Genomic DNA, 21,949 nt, shown 5'->3' on the forward strand with positions numbered 1-21,949 from the left:
GTGGATTTACAAACTGTATTAGCACCACTGAAACTTATGCTGCTCATAAGCTACCTGTGCGCCTGTAGCGTTCTGCAGCTCGTCGTTAAGCACGCTGACCTGCCGTGGTCAGGCAGCAGCCAGTGCGCGGGTCCCAGCGCTGAGTGCCGGCTTTGTCCATGACTCCCTCGCTGGATTCAGGGGGGCTGCTTCTAATCTGATTGTCTGTGTGCGCTGAGAGCCTCCCGAACGCATTAGGGCTGCTGCCCCTCCGGGCCCTGGAGTGCATTATGGGATGTGCAGGTTCCCACTGCGACTACTCCTACTCCACAGATGGTGCTGCACTGTTAGAGAGCAGTCCTGTTCTGAATGAGATGCAAGCTGCCAATGCAATGACTTTTAGTCACCGTCACAGAACGCTGTGACTCAGTGTGGCTGACATCATTCGCAGAGTACCACAAATCACATGCCCGGTATTTATTTTAAATGCTTTTAATTTTATTTAATGGCAATAGAGCATTAAATACAAAACTCGGAACCCCAGATTAACTTTCAACAAAGTGTTGTAAAGGCATTTAAAAGAACACAGAATCGAACGGCCTATCAGTAAAACCGATGGCAGAGCGTTTTGAAAAGAACTTCTATTGCGTACGTTTCAGGTTTCGCACCAGAAGAAATCCTCCTTGATCACACAACCTACGTCCCAGTTACGAGCAGCAGCAAAGCTCTGGTCGTCATCAGTAGCCTCCTGGGAGCCATTCCCTTGTCTTTACTTCGTGTGCTCTGCTCTGGGAACACAGCAGCTCTGCGAGGCACACGTACTCGTCCACGTAGCCAGGCAGGCCGTGCACCACACATGGCTCCTGTGAGCCCAGGTGCAGTCAGAGCAAAGCCTGGCTTCGCTTAGGTGTGTGGCAGTTACTGCTCTCTGGCTGCTGAACAGCTCTGGTCAACCTGAATTCTGGTTCTAGCTTCAGCCCCTCACGTTTGAGGACAGAAGCAGGAGGGGTGGCGAGCAAAGTAGCTCTGCAGGAACGGCAGCAAAGAGCTGCAGTGGGAAATCCCCAGAGGACTTCCCCTGAAAACAGATCACAACAGCTTCAACTGTGGCTTCCCGCAAAGAGAACCACGAGGGCTTGTGCAATCCCCAGCAGCCCAAAGCCCACACAGGGACCCCGAGAGCTGGGAATCAGGTGTCTGCAGCCATCCCTTAGCACAGCGGAGATGAGCAGTATCCTTTTGGCAACTCGCACGCCACGGTACTTTCTGCCTCTGTATCTACACCACTGCTGAGCTGGCTGACGTGTGCTCTGACGTGAACTGTTTCACTCTGCTGCTGCCTACTGCTTAGTACAGATCTGCTGCAGTGCCAGCACAGAGGCTCCCGCAGCACAGCACTCTGTATGCTGGCCACAATACAATCCAGGTACTGCTGTCTTACTGCTGCAAACTCATTGTGGGGGGAAAGGAACCCCGACCCAGTGTGCTGCTGCTAAAAATCTCACACCAGGCTTCTGCAGCAGACATCAGTTTTTTTCTTTGTTTCAGAATGAAGTAGAATGTACTCAGTTTTTTGGGGAAGGGGAGTAAAACTTTGCTAAAATTACGTCTAAAATAAACGCTGATGTAGAAAAAGTCAGTATCAAAGGAAATGCTGTAGTGCAAGTTCCCATTAGAGCTCAAATGAGTGATTAAATTAAGGGTGTATGGCTGTCATTATTAACACATACACAATCTTTTAAGGTGGTCAGTTATATGCAGAGATAACACAGTGTTACTGAACAAAAACCATCGTGTAAGTCTAAGTAGAAAGCCAGGTTTGAATACAAAATTAATACCTGAGTGTAAGGTCAATTTTATTCCTCGTGGTAAATCACATGCAAACATGCATCTCCAACTTCATGTTTAGTTCCTCAATTCTACGTTTCACATCAGTTTTCTTCCGCATTGTGTAAGACCTCTTGGTACTAATGCAATGTGCAGCATAGGAGACTTCAGACAAAACAGCTTGTCAGTTTTTCATGTAGTGACCTCAATGCGTTAAGATTTTTCAATCAGAGTCTTCATTTTTCCTGTAGACTTCAGCATGTGCGGTCCAAACTGAGAAGATAACCAGAAAGGCACTCAGATTGCTTCCAGCAGAGACCCAGCTCAACTGTTACCCATCCATGCTGTACGTAAAGCCAGAATGTGGGCCGTGCTCATTTCCATTATCAGCTCTTTGAACCATTGAGCACCGAGAGAAAAGACCCAGTCAGCCCTGGGAGCACAGGTGAAGGCAATTCACCTGTGTGACCAGAAGAGGTGGAGCCAGGTTGCACCCCTCTTACACCTCATTTAAGGGCTGACTGCCACTGAGGAAGGATCTCTTGTTGGAGATCCCTCCTTTGTGGAGCTTTTCCCTGTAAGCCTCAATCCTTGGACATGGGTAAGCATTCTGTTTTCTTTTTTCTTTGTAACATTTTCTCACTGTGCTGCTCCTGTTGCTGTTATACCACTACGGATGGACTTCAAATTTCAAAATGGGACTCACGGATAAACCCATGTGCAAATAAAATGTTGTCAACTTGGTCTTTTATCTTCAAGTCTCTGCTGCTGGAAACACATGATTGATGCAGGGGAAACACAGCCCTGAAGTTGTGAAGTCTGAAAGTTACTGACCTGAAAGGCCTAAGCCAGAAGGCAAGTCAGTCAGCCAGCATTAATAAGCTGAATCACTTCCAAGTCCTGAGACCTGACACTTGAAGTCCTACTTTTCTCAAACTAATTCAGAGTACAACTAACTCTCTTAGTTAAGCTGCTTTAGATTTTGGTGTTTTACACTTTTCTGTTCTGATTTTATAGCACAAGGCTTCAAGGGCTGTTTACTAGCATCACTGGTCTATATTAGCTTGTTTTGTAAGTAAGTGTACATAGCTGGAAACTTATATCCTGAATATCCACTGCTCAAAAAAACCCCTCGAATTTCAGATCAATCTGATATACACTAGAAGCCATTAACTTGTACTGAGAATACTCTCATTTTAATGCCCCCGTGCTGTAAAAACAGAAAACAAAACTAAGAAATATCAACCTTAAAAACTACTTATACCAACAACTAGAAGAAACTCCTTACAGTCTGATCCAGCAGGCATTCTCAACAATTTGTTTTATGCATTACTAGGAATGTGTGCTTCAGGATCTTGTTTCAAAATTGTACATGTGCTGTCTGAATGGTTAAGGTTGGTAGTAACAGGCAAATGCAATTCAGATTTGTTTCTGGTATGAGCCCTTAGGAATCAAGCCTTTGCAGTACCGTGCTCACACTGCAACAGAATAGATTCTTGTTTGAAGAAGAAAACTTCAGAAGGGATTTTTAATTATTGAGTCAAAGCAGTATGCAACCTTGAGAACCAGTACTGGAAACAAAACCAGTGGCACTTCATGGGGTTCTCTGGATAGCCATGTTAATTCCTTGGTATTTATATCTGTTGGCAGAAAGACGTACTTGGGCTTACCAGGCAATTATCAAGTGATCATTTGCCCGAGTAATCAGAACCACAATACTCACCAGCACCACTTCAGACTTTGTCTTTGTTTCAGACTTGGGAATTACTTTTTCGGTTTCACTTTGGCTATCCCTTCGGTATCGATAAGCAAACTTCTTTTTGAGTGCTTCTGCTATTAAAGCTGCAGGGTCTGTGGGGTCAGCTACTTTTGGTTTGGTATCTCCCAGTGATCTAGAAAAGTAAATGAGAAACCTCAGCACAGTCCCAAGATTTAGAAGTTGCGAATCCCTTTCCACTCTTACTTGCTTCTCAGATGTTACACCGTCATTTCTCTCAAAATAAAACAGTTCTGAGTGATAAAAGCAAACAGTCAATGCAAAAGTTAGTGAATACAAATAAATGTCTTACTTTTTCACCGAGCGTAGTTTCACGCTGTTCATGTCTTTGAGGATTTCCAGCATGTTTGGTATTTCAGGCTTCTTTGGCCCATTTTCTGTTGGAATCTGGCCAGAGTTTGTTTTCCTGTTTTTCCGTTCTCTAATGAGCTCAAGGGCAGACACACTTTGCTGCAGAGCTGGGGGAGGGAGCGGTGGAGGGGGGGGTGGTGGTGGTGGTGGTGGCACACCAGGGACAGCAGCTGAGGCAACTGGACTTAGCCCAACTACAAATAAAACATGTTCCACATCAGTTTCCTTAAAGGCACCCTTTATACCTCACAAGTACTCTGATAAGAACACAATTAAATGAGCTTCAATTGTCTCCTCTCTGCCTTCTTTAAAAGACTGCTGCATAACTTCTTAAGTTGACATCACTTTTCAGGCACATCAAAATCCTTCCTTGAATTTCCAGTTCAAAGGGTGTGTTTTTTTTACTGCACTGGGATGAACGTCACCACGTCTTTCAAACTAAATCCTGCTTTTAAAACTATCAGTATTTAACTTTCTTCAGAGAGGCAGCTCCTGAGCCAGATGTTACAGAATCGTTTGAGTTGGAAAAGACCTTTAATGGTCATCTGCTCCAACTCCCACCTGTAGCAACTCCTTCAGTTTATCATCAGAGATTCCCATACAAGACTTTAAAAATGCAAATAAGAGCTTAAACAATGCAAATAAGAGCTTAAACAGTGCTTAAATTCAAGCTTATGCCAGCTCTCTGAGGTTAGGGGTTTTGTTTTGTTTTAGGACATCTGCTCATGTCTGAGGAGAGATTCTCAGGACTGTCTTGATTTAATATTTCCTCTGCTCTCTAGGTTAAAAAATAAACAAATAATTACAATAGTAGAGATCACCAACACATGAAGAAACCTCTGCTCAAATGCAGCTTTAAAGAAATTGCTAAAACCCAACTAAGTCAGCGTTTTGAGGCCTAGAGTATCTAGTATGAATATGTATGTGGGTAATACAGGAATCTATTCTGTGTCAATGTATTCATACACGATTGTTACCATATTCTACCAGAAGAGGGGGGTAAAGATGATAAAGTCACATCAAAATTCAAGTTTCCTAATACACAGAGGAAAAGGGAAAATGAGGAAAGCTAAGTTACTGTGGGACTCTCTCAAATAACCAACTGCAATTCAAGAATGAAACCAAGTGACCTTTAAAACTGCTTCATCATTTGGTATTTGAACAGTTACAGAAAAGTAAATAAGTGATGTCAGTTCAAAGACAAGAACTAAGTAATACCAAGAACACAGGCAAAACAAAGTGCTTGGCAGGAATCGGTGAAAACTGAATGGCTATTATCTGCAACTGGCAACAGCTCTCTCTCCCAGTAACCTTTGCAGACTGGAGACTCAGAATTGGATGGATAGTGGTGGTTAGTTGTGAAAGAAAGAAGGAAAAGTTCTTACCATGCTTACTACAGGAAACAACTTCTGGTTCCATATGAACAATGTATTTCATCCCAGAAAACCATCTCCTTTTCTGCTATTTGTTTCACAAGCTTGAGATATACACTACATCTTCTCAAAGCATAGTTTGCCTCTTACACTACTGTGTCATGACACAAGATGGTCTATTGCTGAGTAGGAAGATGTAGGTGTTAGTAATTACTTAATTTGGTTAAATCCCACCCACTTATCATTAGCTTTGCTCTTAAAACTGCTAATAGTTCTTTGCTCATCTGTGGATTTAGAATTGTGGCACGCTTTCACAGAAATGCCCCCTCCCTGGAGGCATACAAGGCCAGGCTGGATGGGGCTTTGAGCAACCTGCTCTAGAGGGGGGTGTCCCTGCCTATAGCAGGGAGCTGGAACCAGATCATCTTAGAGGTCTCTTCTAACTCAAACCATTCTATGATTCTCTGAAACATCATGACTGATGGAGTACTAGAAAATAAGAAAAATGTGACAGGCCTCTTTGTCTTCAAGAAATACTCTGTATCCCTCTGCTGGGATTCTACGCCTATCTACCAGACTAAGCAAAGCAGTACGCACAAGTGCTCAGAGCTCAAAACAACGATGTAACGCTGTACTGAACGTAAAGAGGATGATACTTGGAGCAATTTGTGCTAAGAGTACAGTCAATCCAATACCTGCTGACAGCTTCTGTTGTTCTTGCAAGATAACAATTTTGGCTATTTGTGCTCTTAGAGTGGCCAGTTCATTTTCCAGAGCGCTGATCTTCTGCAGAGCTTCTTCATTTGCGATTACCGTGCTCCTGGGTGCTGGCTCTTCACGTAACAGGTTTGGTGTGGAGGCCTGCCTGCCCAGGGAATTTCCAGGCTGATGCAGTTCACCAGAAACAGGCTGGGCTGTTTTTGACCAGACTTCTGACCTGTAACAGAAACACCAGGAAATTCTTCTTTAAAGGCTTTCTAATAAGTAAAATTGAAAGCAAGCCAAGAAGAGAAGTTGAAAGATTGACTAAAATTGTCTTCATACCAATCACGTCCACCAAAACATTATATAGCTTAAAGTAAATAAGAACCTCGCATCCTTTCTGTTTGTGCTACTGGCTGGTGTTTCTTCTCTCTCTACCTGCCCAGCTTTGTATGAAATACTTGATTTCCAGAGGAAAAAGGAATTAATTCCCTCCCGCCCCTAATATTTTCCTCTGTCTCATGCCTATTTTATATTTTGTTGAAATTAAGGTTTAATTATTTTTGGTCCAAATGCTGCTATACTTTTTTCCATAGGCTGCAAGTAGTCGTTTGTAGCGGATTGCTCAGAAGGAGGAAGTATTTGTTAGTTCCAGGACATATTTTTATATTGTTTCTGAACTTTCCACCACTTCTGCCCCCCATTTCACCAGTGGTGGGAGACTGGAGCATGTGGAACCTGATACTGCTTATCAATAAATAGGAAAGGATCTTATGTCAAGGTTTCTAAGAATAAATAAAACTGTAGAGCTCTGTACGGTTTAAAAGAGTCTGTGAGCTTCCCTTTTCCTTTTCACAAAGATCAAGTAATTCAGCAATGATGCCCTTCTCCATGAAGACAGAAGCTATATTAAACACAGAGATTACTGAACATCTGCAGTCTCCAGCAGTTTATATTCATTGGTGACAGAACCTTTTAAAGCAGTCTGAGTAGGGCTGATATAGATTAATGACAATGGGTTGCCATAAATGAGATCACCTCACTGTAGCATTAGATGATAGACAATTGAGTCTTTCACAACACTGACAGAAAACACCAGACACTATCCAGAGGAGCTGTGGATGCTCCATCCGTGGAGGTGATTAAGCCCAGGTTGGATAAGGCTTTTGAGCAACCTCTAAGATCATCTAGTCCTAATGTCATCCCCTCACTGCCATGCCCACTAACCCACACCCATCCAGCTTGCTCTAATGCTTGATCATCCTTTCTGAGAAGAAATTTTTCCTAATAGCCAACATGAACCTCCCTTATGGAACTTGAGGCCGTTACCTCTCATCCTATCACTGTAACATGGGAGAAGAGGCTGACTCCAACCTTGCCACAACCTGCTTTCAGGGAGTTGCAGAGAGCCACGAGGGTCTCACTTGAGTCTCTTCCAGACTGAACAATCCCAGTTCCCTCAACTGCTCCCCATAACACTGCACACCCTTCACCAGCTTTGCTGCTGTAGTGGGTGGCAACCCTGTCCACCCCAGCAGGATTGGAACTGGATGGTCTTTAAGGACAGTTTCAACCCAAGCACTCCACGGTTCTATGATCAGCACAGCTTAAAGAATTTGATTAAACGCAACTGAATTTTACCAAGGATTTTAAAATTCAGGTAGTATTATTGGCATGGAAATAGACAGCAACTGAAACAAAGAATGGCACAGGATGCCTCCTATAGGAACCAGCTCCCTGCACTCTCTGAAAAAGCAAGGTGGAGAGGCCAGCAGTCACTCCACTCTTCAAAATGCAGCTTCTATTAACTCTGCTCTGAAGGAGCGGAACAGCAAAGAGTATCTTAGGCTCAGAGCAGTAATAGCACTTCAAGCAAATTTCCTCATCGGATTTTAATGTCGTGGAAGAACATTATGCCTGAGTTGTCACTACTGCTCTGGTTAGGGGTAGGAGAAACATGACTTGTCACTCAGTTTATAGAACATTTCCTTATGTGAATAAAGGAAAAAATGTCTGCAAGGCTATTTACTGAATTAGAGTGATAATATATTTATCAGTAACACCTATGTGAACTCTTTGAAACAGAATTTCAAGTGTCTGGAGGATACCTAATGTATGGTGCACTACACAGCACCATGCACAGGTGTAATGAACAGTGCACACTGAAATCTTCACGTTTGGTAAGTAACTCACCTGCAGTGTTTCATTAGAAGCTTACATTGCCTTATGGTCACTATTTTACCTAGAGGATTCTTTTAGACTGATCTCGTATCTACCTGGCCCACCCTTCCCTTCCCTTTGCATGCAGGCACTTCAGCAAGCAGCACATCACTCCTACAATTTCTGGAAGGTTAGTCTGAACTAAAGCTTTCTCTGCACTACAGAACTGTAGCTCTGTTTCAGGCTGGTGTGAGCAGCAATTTGGGTAAACAAGGAAACAGAACTTCATCACTTTGGCCATCCTGTTTCATGCAGCTTCAGTGCTATGTAGTACTCCGTGTCCAACACAGAAGTACCTATGCTATAATTCTGGATACAGGTACTCACACATTTCTCTGCCTGTCTTCATTATAAAGGTGACGACAAAATACAAGTTGTAACTTTTAAACTGCCTGCTACAGAATGCAAAACTCTAACCAGGAAGGTGAAAAATGATGTGATAATTACCAGGTTGTCAGAATGATAATTACTGTTAGTCAGGAAGCCTTACAAAACCTTGCCCCACACTAGTGAAGCCTCTGGAGAATTGGAGAAGAATCAGTGCAAGCAATTGTGCCACATCACAGTAGACATTTTTGTGGAAACAAGGTCATGGGAAGGAATAAATAAGTCTGTCCACAATAAATAAGTTAATAAAGGAAATAAGTAAAAAAATAAGTTGTGTCTGCAATAAATAAGTTAATAAAGCCTACAGTCTTTATACGAGGCCAAACTCCTCCAAGTTCTCAGCCTTTCATTCATAATCTGTTACTCTCACCTCTGCTTCCTTTCCAGTTCCTGCCTTTTCTATCTCCCAGCATAGAAGTGCTCTGCATTAACTGTAATGCACAGTATACTCCCTTTGGAGAGAACCCAGTTCTTTTGCTCAGCTTCTAACTTCAAAGAGAAAATCTAAGCACATACCTGAGCCTTGTAGAGATCTCACCTTCCTCTTGAGCAACCCATCCCACATCTGCAAAGGAAGCCACTGCATCGTCTTTAAATTGATGAGGATGATTTCCTTCCGTGGTTTGAGAAGTAAGCTACATTTTAAAGACAAGATTGAAAGTTTTAGAAACATTTATTCCCAGCCTATTTCACAGTTCTTTTACCCAATACTCATAGTGAGGCTGCAGCTAACTATTAACACATCAATAGACTCAGTGCACTTGTTACTGTTCTGAGCTTGGTCTAGAACTTCACACACTATTCAGTCTAGACTACTGAATATTTACAAATATCATACTGTTTTTTGAGATTCACAACTAGCTACACGTACTATGACATGACACTCAACACTGGAAGTCCAAAGCAAATTGTTACCTTAATAACAAAACAAACATCGACACTCTGAAGTTCTTTGCTGTGATAACTCAAATAATGTTTTAATGATATTCATGACCAGTAGTTAAAAAAGAAAGTAATTACTACTGCTATCTATTAATCTTTTACAGCAGTTTAGTGTTATTGTGAAAGAGGAATTGTTGTAGTGTGTTTCCCATCCTCTACTACTTCCAGAATTTCTGTATGAGACTCAAGCTGTGTCTGTTGAACAGGAAAAAAAGACAGAAGTCCTCCTACTAGCTCCATCATCATGAGGACTCCCAATGACAGCCACAACAGATCTATAATGGAACGAATAAACTGTTTACTAAAAATCTCATTTACAGCATGCCAAATAAGTGGACTGCTTTACAGCACAGTTCTGCTGCTAGCCTTATGGCTTTCTGAAGCCAAAGATGAACAAGGCTCAAGAGACTGGAACACTTTGATTTACAGTTAAGTGACCCAAATGGAAATCTGACAAATTGTCTGGGACATCAATACGTGCTCCGTAACCACAACTATACAAAGTGGTTTCAAATCTACTTTGAAATAACAGCTGCTTCCCCAGGCTAAACAAGGGCATGTGTACTCAGTCCAGTGACAGAGTACAGCCTGGTCTCTGTACCTTAGCAAATAAAAACTATTGAAATATCTTTTCGTAATTTCTCCTGCTCTGTTTGCTGTCTCTAGTTATTTATTTCCAGTGTGACTATGCCACCTCTTTTGTGTACGTTACATGCAATCCACATGCCAAATCTGCACATGAAGTGTTGCAGGTCCTTAAGTGCTACTTGGTGCTGATAGTGGCAGAGAAACTACTAACACTGACAAACATGGTGGTATCCTTTAATAGCCTCCTAGGTATTGCCTCGATTCATCCTGCTAGCACTTAAAGGCAATTCATTGCTCGAAGAAGAAACTATAACATAGCAGCAACAATGAAAAGCTAGCACTATCCTCAATTTGTAGCAGACCTAGCACAGTAGGACTGTAATCCTGATTAGGTAAAACCATTTATTAAGATCACCCACACATATTTTAGTTGTAGCCTTTGATATACAAGTTCCAGAAATATAGAAGTTCTGGGGTTTTTTTTTTGCTTGTTTTTTGTTTTTCTTCCCCTAGGAGTTGTTACAAACAGCTTTGGAAATTGAGATTATGAGGTGAAGATGACTACTCTGCAACTTGTGTGTGCACCTTTATCACAGCTCCCAGGAGTACATATTGGCATTACCCGATCATTTGGAAACAACAGGGTTTTCTCCAGGTAGCATCAGCACAGATGGCAATATGTTATCACATTAACAGTTGTGCCTAATACCATCACAGTCTGCCTCTCTTCAGAACAGTCTGGAGCACACTACGTTGCATGTCAGGGTTGTTGCTGTTTGAGGTTTCCTTGGATATTTTTTTCCCCTTTTTTTAATAAAATTATCATGACCCCTGCAGATGTATTAATTCTAAAGGTAATTAAAAACATCTGTAATACAGCAGCCACTTCTTGCAGGTGATACAAATCTTCCTAATGGTAATGGACATGTGAGGAACTATTACCACACAAAGGCTGAAGGCACATTTAAATAAAGGTGTTACATTTACTTGCATCAGAAATCATTTTAGAAAGCAACACTAAGGAATGCATTTACCCTTGCCAGGTTTCTTGCATCATGAGATAAACAACTTCTAATCCAACAGTTAGTAGCAACCCTTCTGTTACACTGTGATGCAAATTTCTTCTTACTTTTTAATTCATATTTACGTGCAAACAGACACTGCTTGTTACCATTTGCAGATGTTTCTTTTCTCTATCCCTATAAATGTCAAGGCCTTCTACAGAAGTGGATTCTGAATTTCAAGTCGGGGCAAGATTTTTAATTGAACGTGGAAGTTAAAAGCCAACACTCATCTCTTAAAACTTTTGCTTGTCTGTAGAATGTTGTTTAAACATCCCTGCTGAATGCCCTCCAGCCCATCCTGGCTGAAAAACATTTGGACAACTGCTCTGCCAACACCTGAAATGGAGAAATGACAACTGAAAACAGAGACCCGATTCTATTAAACTGGATTGCAGGAATTGGATGAAGGAGAGGAATTAGCTTGCTTTTCTTTCTCTGGATAATATATGGCTGTTTCCCCCATTCTTTCTTTAACAGACTTCTTTCCTACTTCCGTGTGTGTGTGTGTGTGTGTGTGTGTGTGTGTGTGCTTCACGTATGCAGGTGTGAATGAAGACAGAATGTCTGAAGAAAAAATAAATATGCATTGAACTGTTTTTAGGTGCTGTCAAAGTAGGATTCCTGTTGGCTCCAAGAAGAGGAAAGTAGAACAAATATTTTTACACATTTAATAAAGAACAAAAAAGTTTCAAATTACTAACAGATTTGTATATTAAACGTTTGAAAATACTTCTTCAGGACAAAGCTGCTATGAATTTTCAGATTAGCACTGGTGTTTGCTACATTCACATCAATTCCTTAGGTGGCATGTATTCACATATAAGGTGTGTATCAGAGAAACAGAAGCATGGGACTAGAATGGAGATGTTATATCTGGAGGACACTGGATTGGTAACAGTGGAGGAGGAAGGCTCCTGTCTTCTATGTGTTTCTTAGTTTCTTTGAATCTATCTAAGTCATACTGATGCTGAACTTTTGTTCTCCTAAAGACCACAGGTAAATGTAAAACACGACACACAAAATAGCTTTATGAATCACTTTCATTTGTTCATGCTATATACAGTCAAGTTCTGCCACTGCTCACTGAACACATGGGCTGCACTTAGCAACAAATGCTGACTATGTCAAGGCCCACAGAGACAAATGCTACAACAGTCACACACCTCAAGCATGCAAGGAGAAAAGAATGACCATAAACAGATGTTCTTTCAATATCCCTTATCCACTTATCATAAGAAAATGAAGGCCTGTAGAATGTTTATTGCTCTCATATGGAGTTAGAAATACTGGTATATGCATGCACACCCAGATGAGACAAATATAGTTTGCTTTGGTTTTTGGATAAAGTGACTTACAGCAAGGCTCAGTGCATGGTCCTTTCATAATATAGCTAAAGCTGGCAAGAAAGAAAAAGGAAGAGACAGCTATAGGAAAGCCTCAGTTACAACAGCATAAAAACGTTAAAGACTGGTACTGAACTTCACTAGAGAATCTTAACACTGAGATAAAGACAAAGAGAAATGTTAGCATCACACTTGTACATGTTCACCAGTTTATATATTGAAAGTTATAATTATTCTAAAAGACATTACAATATAAGAATATATGATTCCCACCATACATCATAGTGTTCTCCTTCCTTGTTCAGCCCAAGAAACGTTCCTCTCTCAGCACGAGTTTCAAGCCCTAAATCTCTTCAATTTGATACCCACCCCTTATGCACAGCATTCTCAGAGTTGAAAAGATTATGTGCAACAGCTTCCATTTTCCCATCTGTTCCTGAGCAACTTGTTATAAAAAGCAAGGGTTTCTCCTCCTTAAGCTTTTGCCCTTAACTCTTTAACCTCCCATTTGATGCAGTCAAAGTTAGAAGACAACAAATCAGAAAGCTGCACGGCACTGTTGTTCCCCTTTTATCTATGATGTGCCAGGCTTCTAGAAAAAGGAAAAAATACCAAGAGGGGTACCATCTTATAACTAGCTTTTTATTTTCTGATAAACTTCTGTATTTTCCCAAATATTTCTCTGTAACCATCCACCTTTGCATGTCTTTTAAGCCTAGTTTTAACTACTGTTTTTAGAAATAAGCTTCAAATGTTTAACTCTTAAGAACTGATATTTTTTTCCCAGAAATAACTTTTTAAAACTGTATTGTGTCATTTTAGAAGTTCCATTTTCTTTAGGAAAAAACCTCAAGTTTTGTTGTGTGTGTTGCAGCAACACTGGTTAGCACTTTAGGCAGCACAGAAAAGAATCCAAACTAGGTAAAAATCTGAATTGTAAGTGGGAAGAACCAAAGTATTCTCCTCTGTGAATAGGCAGGACCTATTCACATAGAATCTAGGCAGGTTAACCTAATTCTGCTTTCATGAACCTTCAAGTCAATTTATTTAAACAAGCTGCAGGTTTGCTTAAAACATTTGATGCAAAAGTAAATCTCTTCATCTCTATAATGAAACTTGTGCTTTAAACTATTGAGATTGCCTACCTGAAACTGAACTCTTGGACAATGTATTAGAGAGAGGTTAGTACCAATTTTCCTTACAATACTCCGAGATGAACCATAGGGTTTGCTTGACCAAAGTACCTGGTTGGGAAGGAAAAAAAAAAGTCAGATGTTAGATTAAAAAAAAAAAATCATCTATTCCAACAGTTTTCCTTTTTCCTTCTGTATTATGCTTGTGCTACATATGATTTAAAAGTTATTCTTGCTAAGGATTTAATATACAGTTATGACTGTTTAAGTTCAAGAAAGCCTTTACATTAAGATTAAATTCAAAGCAATAAACCTAGAAATGCAGTAAGATTCAAAAGATGTGATCTTCAGAAGCATAATTTGCCCATTTTTAACACAATGACAAATTTGCCCTGAGTCATACTCTGCTTTTTAAGGTGTTTCATGAAAAGTCACTCAAACATGAAAAATCCGTAAAGTTATGTAATTCGACAGCCCCTGAGTTCTTTTATTTATTTGTTTATTTTTAAATTAAGAGCTCTTCAAACACAGGAACAGTGTCTACTGGTCTTAACAGAAACTAACTATAAGTCAGTACAAGGTAGGATGTGTAACTGAGGAATTAAAGAGAAAAGTGGGAAAAAGAAATACTTGAAAATTCAAATGCCGTAACATACAGATGCACTGGAGAAAGCTGCATAAAGAGTGACAAGAGTGTCTGCTTGCCTATCTGCCAAAGTTGTATGAAATGAGACTTTAATCTCAGGAGAATTCTACAAAAAGAGACAGAACAGAATAAGAGAATAGAGAGACAGAAGTAGGAAAGATTACAGTAAAGAGAGTGACAACAGAAGCAAAGAGAAAAAAAGTGAAAGGATCAAGGGGAAGGCTGTAATGAGGATTACATGGTTAATAAACAATTAGAACACTGCCAATTAAAAATACTTGGACAATATTTACTTATGACTGTAACTACAAATTTACTATACAGATCTTCGTTTCCAAAGGCTTATGGCTTTAAATGAACTCAACATCCTGTTAGAAGGTTGCTCCAAACAGAAATCTTACTACTAATAGCATGGATTGGATCCATTAAAACAACTCTGACAAGGCATGGCTGTATTGCTTGTGTGATTAGTGCAGCAAAGCTGTGGCTGTTTTACACCACTCTGCCAAATAACACTTTGATATACTACACAAAGATCACTACTCTTAAAATTCAGAGGGATCTATTAAGAAGAAAATGTTATGCTTCAGACTGTTTAGCCCCAGGTTATATTATTTCAAAAACTTCACACCAACATTTTGCTTAGTTCTATACTAAAGCATCCTTCTTTCCTCTGTCTTTAATTGCATATATAAATTTTGACAAAATAAATGCACATATGCACAGTACACATGCTGTGCCAGATTTCCACACCAGATTCTCATTGTTGCCAATAGCCTGCTCAGACACAATTTCTCATTACAGAAAATACTAACTCTCTTGCTTAATATACTGTTAAGTTTGAATACAATTTTTTTTCAACTTGCAGAGTCCTCTCTGGGAACTGCATTTTAGATGCCACAAAGAATGATCTCACATTTGTGACGATCACATTACTGTCGTCTGCACAGCTGAACAAAAAGCAAGTAGGTCTGGACCCTCAAGAATAAGTCACTGATAAACAGTACCACAGTAATAAAGTCTTGCCATTCTCAACAGATTCTGCTGCTAAAATCAGAAGGGTTGACAGCAGCCTCAAAGTGACGGTGCATTGGGAGAAAATAGTAGTCAAAGGAATGCTTGATTAATTATGGAATAAGCTCCTCAAGAGCAAAGACTATGTGCTGTATTGGCAATCTAAATGCAGTACATTTCAAACATGTGGAAAAACTTGTTTAGAGATCACTGAGACAACAGACAAAAAGTTGACTAGGACCCATATCCTCAATAATATTTGGTGCCTAGAATGCATTTTAGGTTTCTAATGACTCAGTTTGGGTGGTTCAAGATATGCCTAGACAGTGTTCTCAGAAAAGCGCACACAAGCTGTGCTGCAAGGTATGTCAATAAAGGCAGTGCTGCCCAGCCAAGCTAATAAGTCTCAGCATTGCTTCACTCCTGGTCACACAACTTCTCTTTGACTTGAAGCACTGGCAGAGCCAGTCTGCAGACTATTACTCAGTCATACCTTATATTGCATCAGTGTTTTACAGTTCTCAGGGACCGCTGACATTTGGAAATGTAACCACATTATCTGAAGCTTGATACAGAGAATAGGGGGAAACAGAGATTAAAAACTTGTTTTCCTCCTGTCAGATTAAAGACGTTGCTGACAATAGCAATGCCAGCACCCATAGTAGTAAGCATATGCTTGTGCTTTGAATTTTCAGAGTTATATGACATGAAATCTCCAATTTAAGTTCTATTAAAATCCTATAAAACTGATTCTTATGGTAACTTACAATATCTATCAGTTCTATCCTCTATAATAAATTTGTGAATGTTCTATCACAATTACCAAAGAACCATCTTACATTTAAGTACTGCACATAGTTGGTAATCAATTCCATCTCATTATAATATATTTACAACTTATAGAAATTATTGCATTGAAGACAATAATTCTACTCAAATAACTTCTTAAATATCCCAGTAAGACAGCGGGTGATATGTAGCAGATCTCTCTTTCTCTCTCTTCTCATCACTGACAGAAAACCCTCCATACACTTTCCTTTAGGAGGAAACCTACACGTGCACATTTCTGTTTCCCTAGTGAAGCACACAGCCGTGTTGCTCTCCTGTATAGTAACATGTTCAGGAGAGGAGAGCAGATTCAATGCAATAATCATCATCTCAGTTTCATGGGGCTTTTTATATCCCTAAGATAAGATCAAAGAAGTAAGGACATTTAAGAATGAATTCAGTTAGCAAAAATCTGTTGGAAATTTTCCTTCACCTTCAAAATGCACTTAAAAGAGGAGAAAGAAAAGCATCACCTACACTTTAAACTGTTTATTATTAGAGCTAGAATGAACTACATCATATTTTTAATTCATACATTACTCAGTACTTCAGTGTCTCGAGTAGGGAACTGCATACTTGCTCAGCAATGCAGACTCATACAGACACTGAGTGTATCTGAAGTGCTCTGCTGGAATGGACAAGGGTGAACTAAAATATATGAAGAGCTTTCAATACCTGATTTTCTGGAGGAAAAAAAGGAAAAAAAATAAGTTTGAAACACTTACTGATTCCATGTTAAGTCCAACGTGTTCAAAAATCATCCTCATTAAGCACTTAAACCAGCGAATCATCTGGACTGGAAAGGGTCCCTCCAAACCCGGATTTAAGCCTTCCAAATCTACAGGGCTGCAGAGGTTCCATAGTACCTTCTGAAAAAAGACACGAAACAAACATTTTAGAAGCATGCTGTAGTCATATACAGAAGAAAACTGCTCCGTGTATTTCAAAGTCAAGCTTCTGAAGCAGTTGCTGAAAACAAGACACCTCCAGACAATTCCTAGTACTGCAAAGTACAGTCACCCAGAAGACAACTCACCTACTGAGTTTTTGCAGTATGAATTTTAAGAAGTCAAAGCTGTTGAAAAGTTAATTACTAAAACGCTGGGAAAAAAGACTGCTCAACTTGAATGGAATACCAACAGCCAAAGACCAACACTACAATTCAAGGAACGCGTTCCTAACTGAAACTCTTATCTATGCAAGAACAAACTCCAGAAAGCAGAGCCCTTCTCCTCACATTCTCTGACAGTTTTGTTGTTTCCTCCATTTTCCCACAACAGAAACATGGAAATATGGCTGATAAAAGAAAAAGACAGGAAACGGTGTCAATGTGGGACCTGAAAATACTCAAGTGACTTATAAAGTTGGCCGGATTTCAAACCGTGTCTATTTATACATACTACCACTCACCAAATAAGTTTTTTGTTGCGTGTCTTTCCCTTAAACATGTTCTGCACCACACATAACTTGGATGTCATTAAAAACCGTGCATCATCTTAAAAACAAAAAAACAAAAACAAAAAAAAGCTGTAGCTTTAGGTTTACGTTTGTTTTGTGTAACAGACTGCAAACAACACTCTGTTGAAGCACCCTCAACAAAATATTTGCAGCATGAACAACTGTGTTGCTAAAGCCATTACAGACAGAAGGATGACTAAGGCAATGTGGCAGCAAGGAACTGTTAGTTAGGAAGTTACAAAGTCAGGAGATGGAAAAGCAATGCAGTTTGAAAGTGCCCACAAACATCACAGTGAAATCATCACTGTTTCCATTACAAACGGGTTTTTTTAATTTATTTGTTTTCCCCAACAGTTAACAGTTCCTTAGTGAGAATCTACTTGTGGAAACTTGGCAAGAACTGAGCAGCCTCACGGGCTTTTTCTCAGGCAGGCTTAAAAACAACTACAAAAATTGGTATTAGTTTCTCATCACCACAGAAAGAATAATACGTTTCCTAACAGGACTTCCTTTTCTGCTGAATAACCCAGGAAAAAAAACCAACACTATTCTACCAGCTAGTGGAGGACTAATACTAGTTTTTTATTAGGAAAAAAAACCCCACAAAAATGAACCAATCATTAAGAGATTAAACAGCAAAGTAACAGGGAAGAAGAACAGGCTTCCTATAAGCTACAGTCCCTGACAAAATCCCTCTCCATCCCTCCTGCAGGCTTACTTTAGGTGCTAAAAGACCACCATGAAGTCTCCTCAGAGCTCCTTTTGTCCAGGTCAAAGAAGCCCAGCTCCCTCAGCCTTTATTCATAGAGAGGAGCTTCAGTGCTCTGACCACACCTGTGGTCCTCCTCCAGACCTTAGTCCAACAGCTCCACATCCTCCTCGTGCTGGGGGCCCCAGGTCTGGATGCAGTACTGCAGGTGGGGTCTCACAATGGCAGAGATGACTGTCTCTACCCTCATATATTGCTGTTTCAAAAGATAGCCAGGTCATGCCAAAACACAAAGACACAGTCATATTTTATTAAGAAAACAAAGAAAAAGCATTGGTAATTCTGGTTCTGATCAACTGGGAAGGTTGAATCTTTAATAATGGAAGATAATGTGGGTGGAAATGACTTAAATAAGATTATTTCAGTTCACATAATAAATCACCGTTCCTTCCATAGCTTCAATGTTTAAAGTGGCCAACATTTTGAGCTTGCCCATGACCCGTTGTCTGCTTTTTGCTGAAGGAAGTGACAGAAATTGATCTGTAAGAGTGCAGAGTACCACCAGTTTCTGGATATAAACATAGCACTAAGGACAACCGCATTCTAATAGCCTCCAGATCATTACTCATCTAAAAGGAAAATGCTTCTAAGTACATCTCCTTGATATTTTAATGATTTATCCCCAGATAAACTTCACACTGGTCCCCTCTAGACTATCCTGCACTCTTATTTTTTCTTCATAAATCTCAATTATTTTACAATTTTTCCATGTGCCAAGAACAGAAAAGGTCATTTCACATGGACACATGGAAAGCAAGAATGAAAGTAAGAGCAAATACTTGGTATACAAGCCAATCTCAGAAGGAGTCGAACATTTATTGCTTTTAGTAACCTAGAATAAAGCTAACAGTATTTTTAAAGAGCTGTCATCTATTCTTTGTTTCCTTCATTATCTTCTATCTTCCTGATGCCCTGTAAACTAAAACTAATAGTTTAATTCCTCTAAAGTCTCAACAACTCAACTGCTACAATAAAATGCCCCAAGGTGACAGTAATATTGCTGCAAAGCGATACTTCTGCTGTGCTCAAGCAAAACTACTACAATGGGAAGGAGCAGTCACAGGCAACGTCCCCAAAAGAGGCTAGAGGAGAAATGACACCAAGAATGACAGTTCAGTGCATAAAGAGGGCAGGATGGGAATGCCACAGGTCACTTACTCTTACAACTCTACTTACACAAAAATTGACAGTGCTCAAGAACTTATTTTCTCATATGGAAATGTGCAGAAATTCCCTGGTTCAGAAATGAACCTATGACCCTGAGCATTGGGGTTCTCACTTTAATCCCATTGAACTCTCCTTTGCCCCCAGCTCTCCCAATCACTTTTGTGGTTCTCATATCAAATATCAGTCTACAAGGCTGATAGATAACACCGCTTTGTAAAATGTTAATGAGATCAGTACAAAGGCTCTGGAAGCTGTACACACAGACATACCAGACAGTAAATACAGAATGGAAATGAAACTCTTTGCCAGGCTCTCAAGTGGGTGCTACACATGGGAGATGAAAAGAAAGAAAAGTCAGGTGCAACTGCTTTCAAACTGAAATATTTCTAAACAACACTGGAAAATAAAAGTCCCTTCCAAACAGTGAGTTCTCTCTCTTGAAAGGAAATATTATATTCATACTTGCATCACTAAGAGAAGTTTCTCTTAGTAAAATCAGTGCAGAAATAAAAGAATGCTACTGGTGCAGCAAGTCATCCATATACAAAGAACAAACAAGTCTGTGAAGAATGAGAGGTCTAGTCTCTACACTGAAGGGGATGCACAGCATAAATCATATATGAGTACATTTATGTCACAGTTTAAAAGAAGCTCGAAGCACATAAAAAAAAACCCTTACATTAAAAAAAAAGCAGGTTCCTCCTTATTTCAGGAGGAAACTAGACCATGCATATCTTCAAAGTCTTTATGACTGACGCATGACACATGCTCTTCTAACAAAACCTTATCCAAATTATCTCCATAGGGAAGCATATTAAAGGATTAATTAAAAAACAACAACAGCAAAAAAAAAAAAAGTCTACAACACAAAAGTAATTACAGGTAACCAAGTGGCAGGCAGAACCTTCTCATAAAGGACCAGGCCCTCTCTCAGATCACAGCAGACCACTTATGAGTAACGTAGGTGCTCAGCAGAGGTCACAGCAATCTGCAGGAACCTGCTATTTGGCTTGGGGGACACAAAGAATGAAGTGCCCATTTTCTCTGAAACACTTGTTTGGAAAGATACACCTAGGGGGAGACACAAGTCAGCGGATACTACAGAGACAACTGAGGGATAACTGAGTATCATCACGGAGCTGAAAACAATGCACAGATCCAAGAGAAGCGAACTGCTCCAACGTATCTAAGCCGAGCAGTATTGTATTATACAAACATAACCATACACCCACGCTCTCCTGCCAGACTTACAGGGCTCCAAAGTCTCTGCTGTCAATGCCCCTCCTTCTGCTTTGAGAAACGGGAAAATGCAAGTTCTGTTAACAGGACCTTGCCTGTAAAAGTACTCAGAACGTCCCGTGCTTTTTTCCGCCATAATGCCTCTCAGTAACGACTTCAAGCTCCTACACAACGCAACCGGATTCTGGCCGGTAACCCGTGTGATTGCGATCCAACGGCATCTAACTGCACCTTCAAACCCTCCGCATCCGTATCGCATAGCCGTGCTCCCCACGACAGCTTTCGGACAGCTTCAACCCGGAACCAGCCGCGTCACCCCGTCCCGAGCCGGACGAGCGGCGAGCCAGCTGCCGGCCCCAAAACCGCCCGGCCCTCGGGGCGCATCGTACCTCACCTCACCCCACGGCACCTCCTGCCGCCAGGGCTCACCGCAATGAAGGCGACGAACACCGACGAGGCTCCGGCTGCCGCTCTCCCCTCACGCACCGCGGGGAAGCCCGGCCACCTCACAAACCACCGCCACCGCCAGCACCACAGCCGCGCTCTCTCACCCGCTTCTCCCACGGCGCTCGCGACCCCACCAACAGCCAATCCGCGACCGCGCCGGCACCGTCCCGACCAATAGCCGGCCGGCCTGAGGAGAGGCGGGACCTCGGCCGCCCTTCGGCAGGCTGCGGAGCGACCTTACCCGGCAGCCACCGCGCCCGATCGTGGCCGCCGGACACGTGACCGCCCTCCGCCAATAAGAGGCGGCGCTGGGGCAGCCCCCGACGGCTGCGGGGAGGTTACTGCTTTGGGGCGTGTGCTCCGCGAGTTGGGCAGCGGTAGTGTGCCGCGCTTATTGAGGACCTAACGGGGCTTCCGCAGCTGTAGGGAGCGCTTTACTAGCGTACTTATTACTGCATGCGGGAGTTGCAGGGGGAGCGCTTGAGAACTCGAAAGCTCGAGCGTGGTGAGTGGGACAGCAGGACTTCAAAATATAAAGCTTCACGGGAAAAATAAAGCTGCTCAGTAAATAAGTCTGCACATTTCAAAATAAATTTACCTGTTTAGCTCTTTTGGACGAGGGGTTTTCAAGGCGCTGACACGCATCCGCGCCAAAGCCGCGCTGGGCTGCGATTGCCGTACTCCAGGTCCCGGCG

At 41.2% G+C, this 21,949-nt stretch overlaps 1 protein-coding gene across 4 annotated transcripts; it reads right to left on the reverse strand.

Moving 5' to 3' along the window:
* Positions 1-1,818: 1,818 nt before the first annotated feature.
* MTFR1 (mitochondrial fission regulator 1) lies at positions 1,819-21,918 on the reverse strand. Of its 4 annotated transcripts, none has more exons than XM_065753607.1 (8): positions 21,853-21,918; positions 16,900-17,043; positions 13,699-13,797; positions 9,133-9,251; positions 6,003-6,244; positions 3,876-4,128; positions 3,530-3,698; positions 1,819-2,079 (listed from the first exon to the last, which is right to left on the reverse strand). In XM_065753607.1, exons 2-8 carry the CDS (start codon positions 16,963-16,965, stop codon positions 2,020-2,022), a joined length of 1,008 nt encoding a protein of 335 aa, XP_065609679.1. In that variant the 5' UTR covers positions 16,966-17,043; positions 21,853-21,918; the 3' UTR covers positions 1,819-2,019. The 4 variants fall into 4 exon arrangements, with proteins under 4 accessions (XP_065609679.1, XP_065609678.1, XP_065609677.1 ...); XM_065753606.1 differs by lacking the exon at positions 21,853-21,918 and adding an exon at positions 21,237-21,352; XM_065753605.1 differs by lacking the exon at positions 21,853-21,918 and adding an exon at positions 21,207-21,352.
* Positions 21,919-21,949: the final 31 nt, after the last annotated feature.

This window comes from Cyrtonyx montezumae, unplaced genomic scaffold (assembly GCF_038088225.1).
Source record: "Cyrtonyx montezumae isolate F1298 unplaced genomic scaffold, pur_monq_1.0 scaffold_8, whole genome shotgun sequence".
In the NCBI taxonomy this organism is placed as follows: Eukaryota; Metazoa; Chordata; class Aves; order Galliformes; family Odontophoridae; genus Cyrtonyx; species Cyrtonyx montezumae.

Excerpts from the sequence above, each read along its gene's own strand:
- MTFR1 (XM_065753607.1), bottom strand. The coding sequence starts at position 16,965 with ATGATTCGCTGGTTTAAGTGCTTAATGAGGATGATTTTTGAACACGTT. Across the intron at positions 6,245-9,132 it reads GAGATCTCTACAAGGCTCAG|GTCAGAAGTCTGGTCAAAAA; the intron begins GTATGTGCTTAG and ends TTTCTGTTACAG. Across the intron at positions 4,129-6,002 it reads ACAACAGAAGCTGTCAGCAG|TTGGGCTAAGTCCAGTTGCC; the intron begins GTATTGGATTGA and ends TTTTATTTGTAG.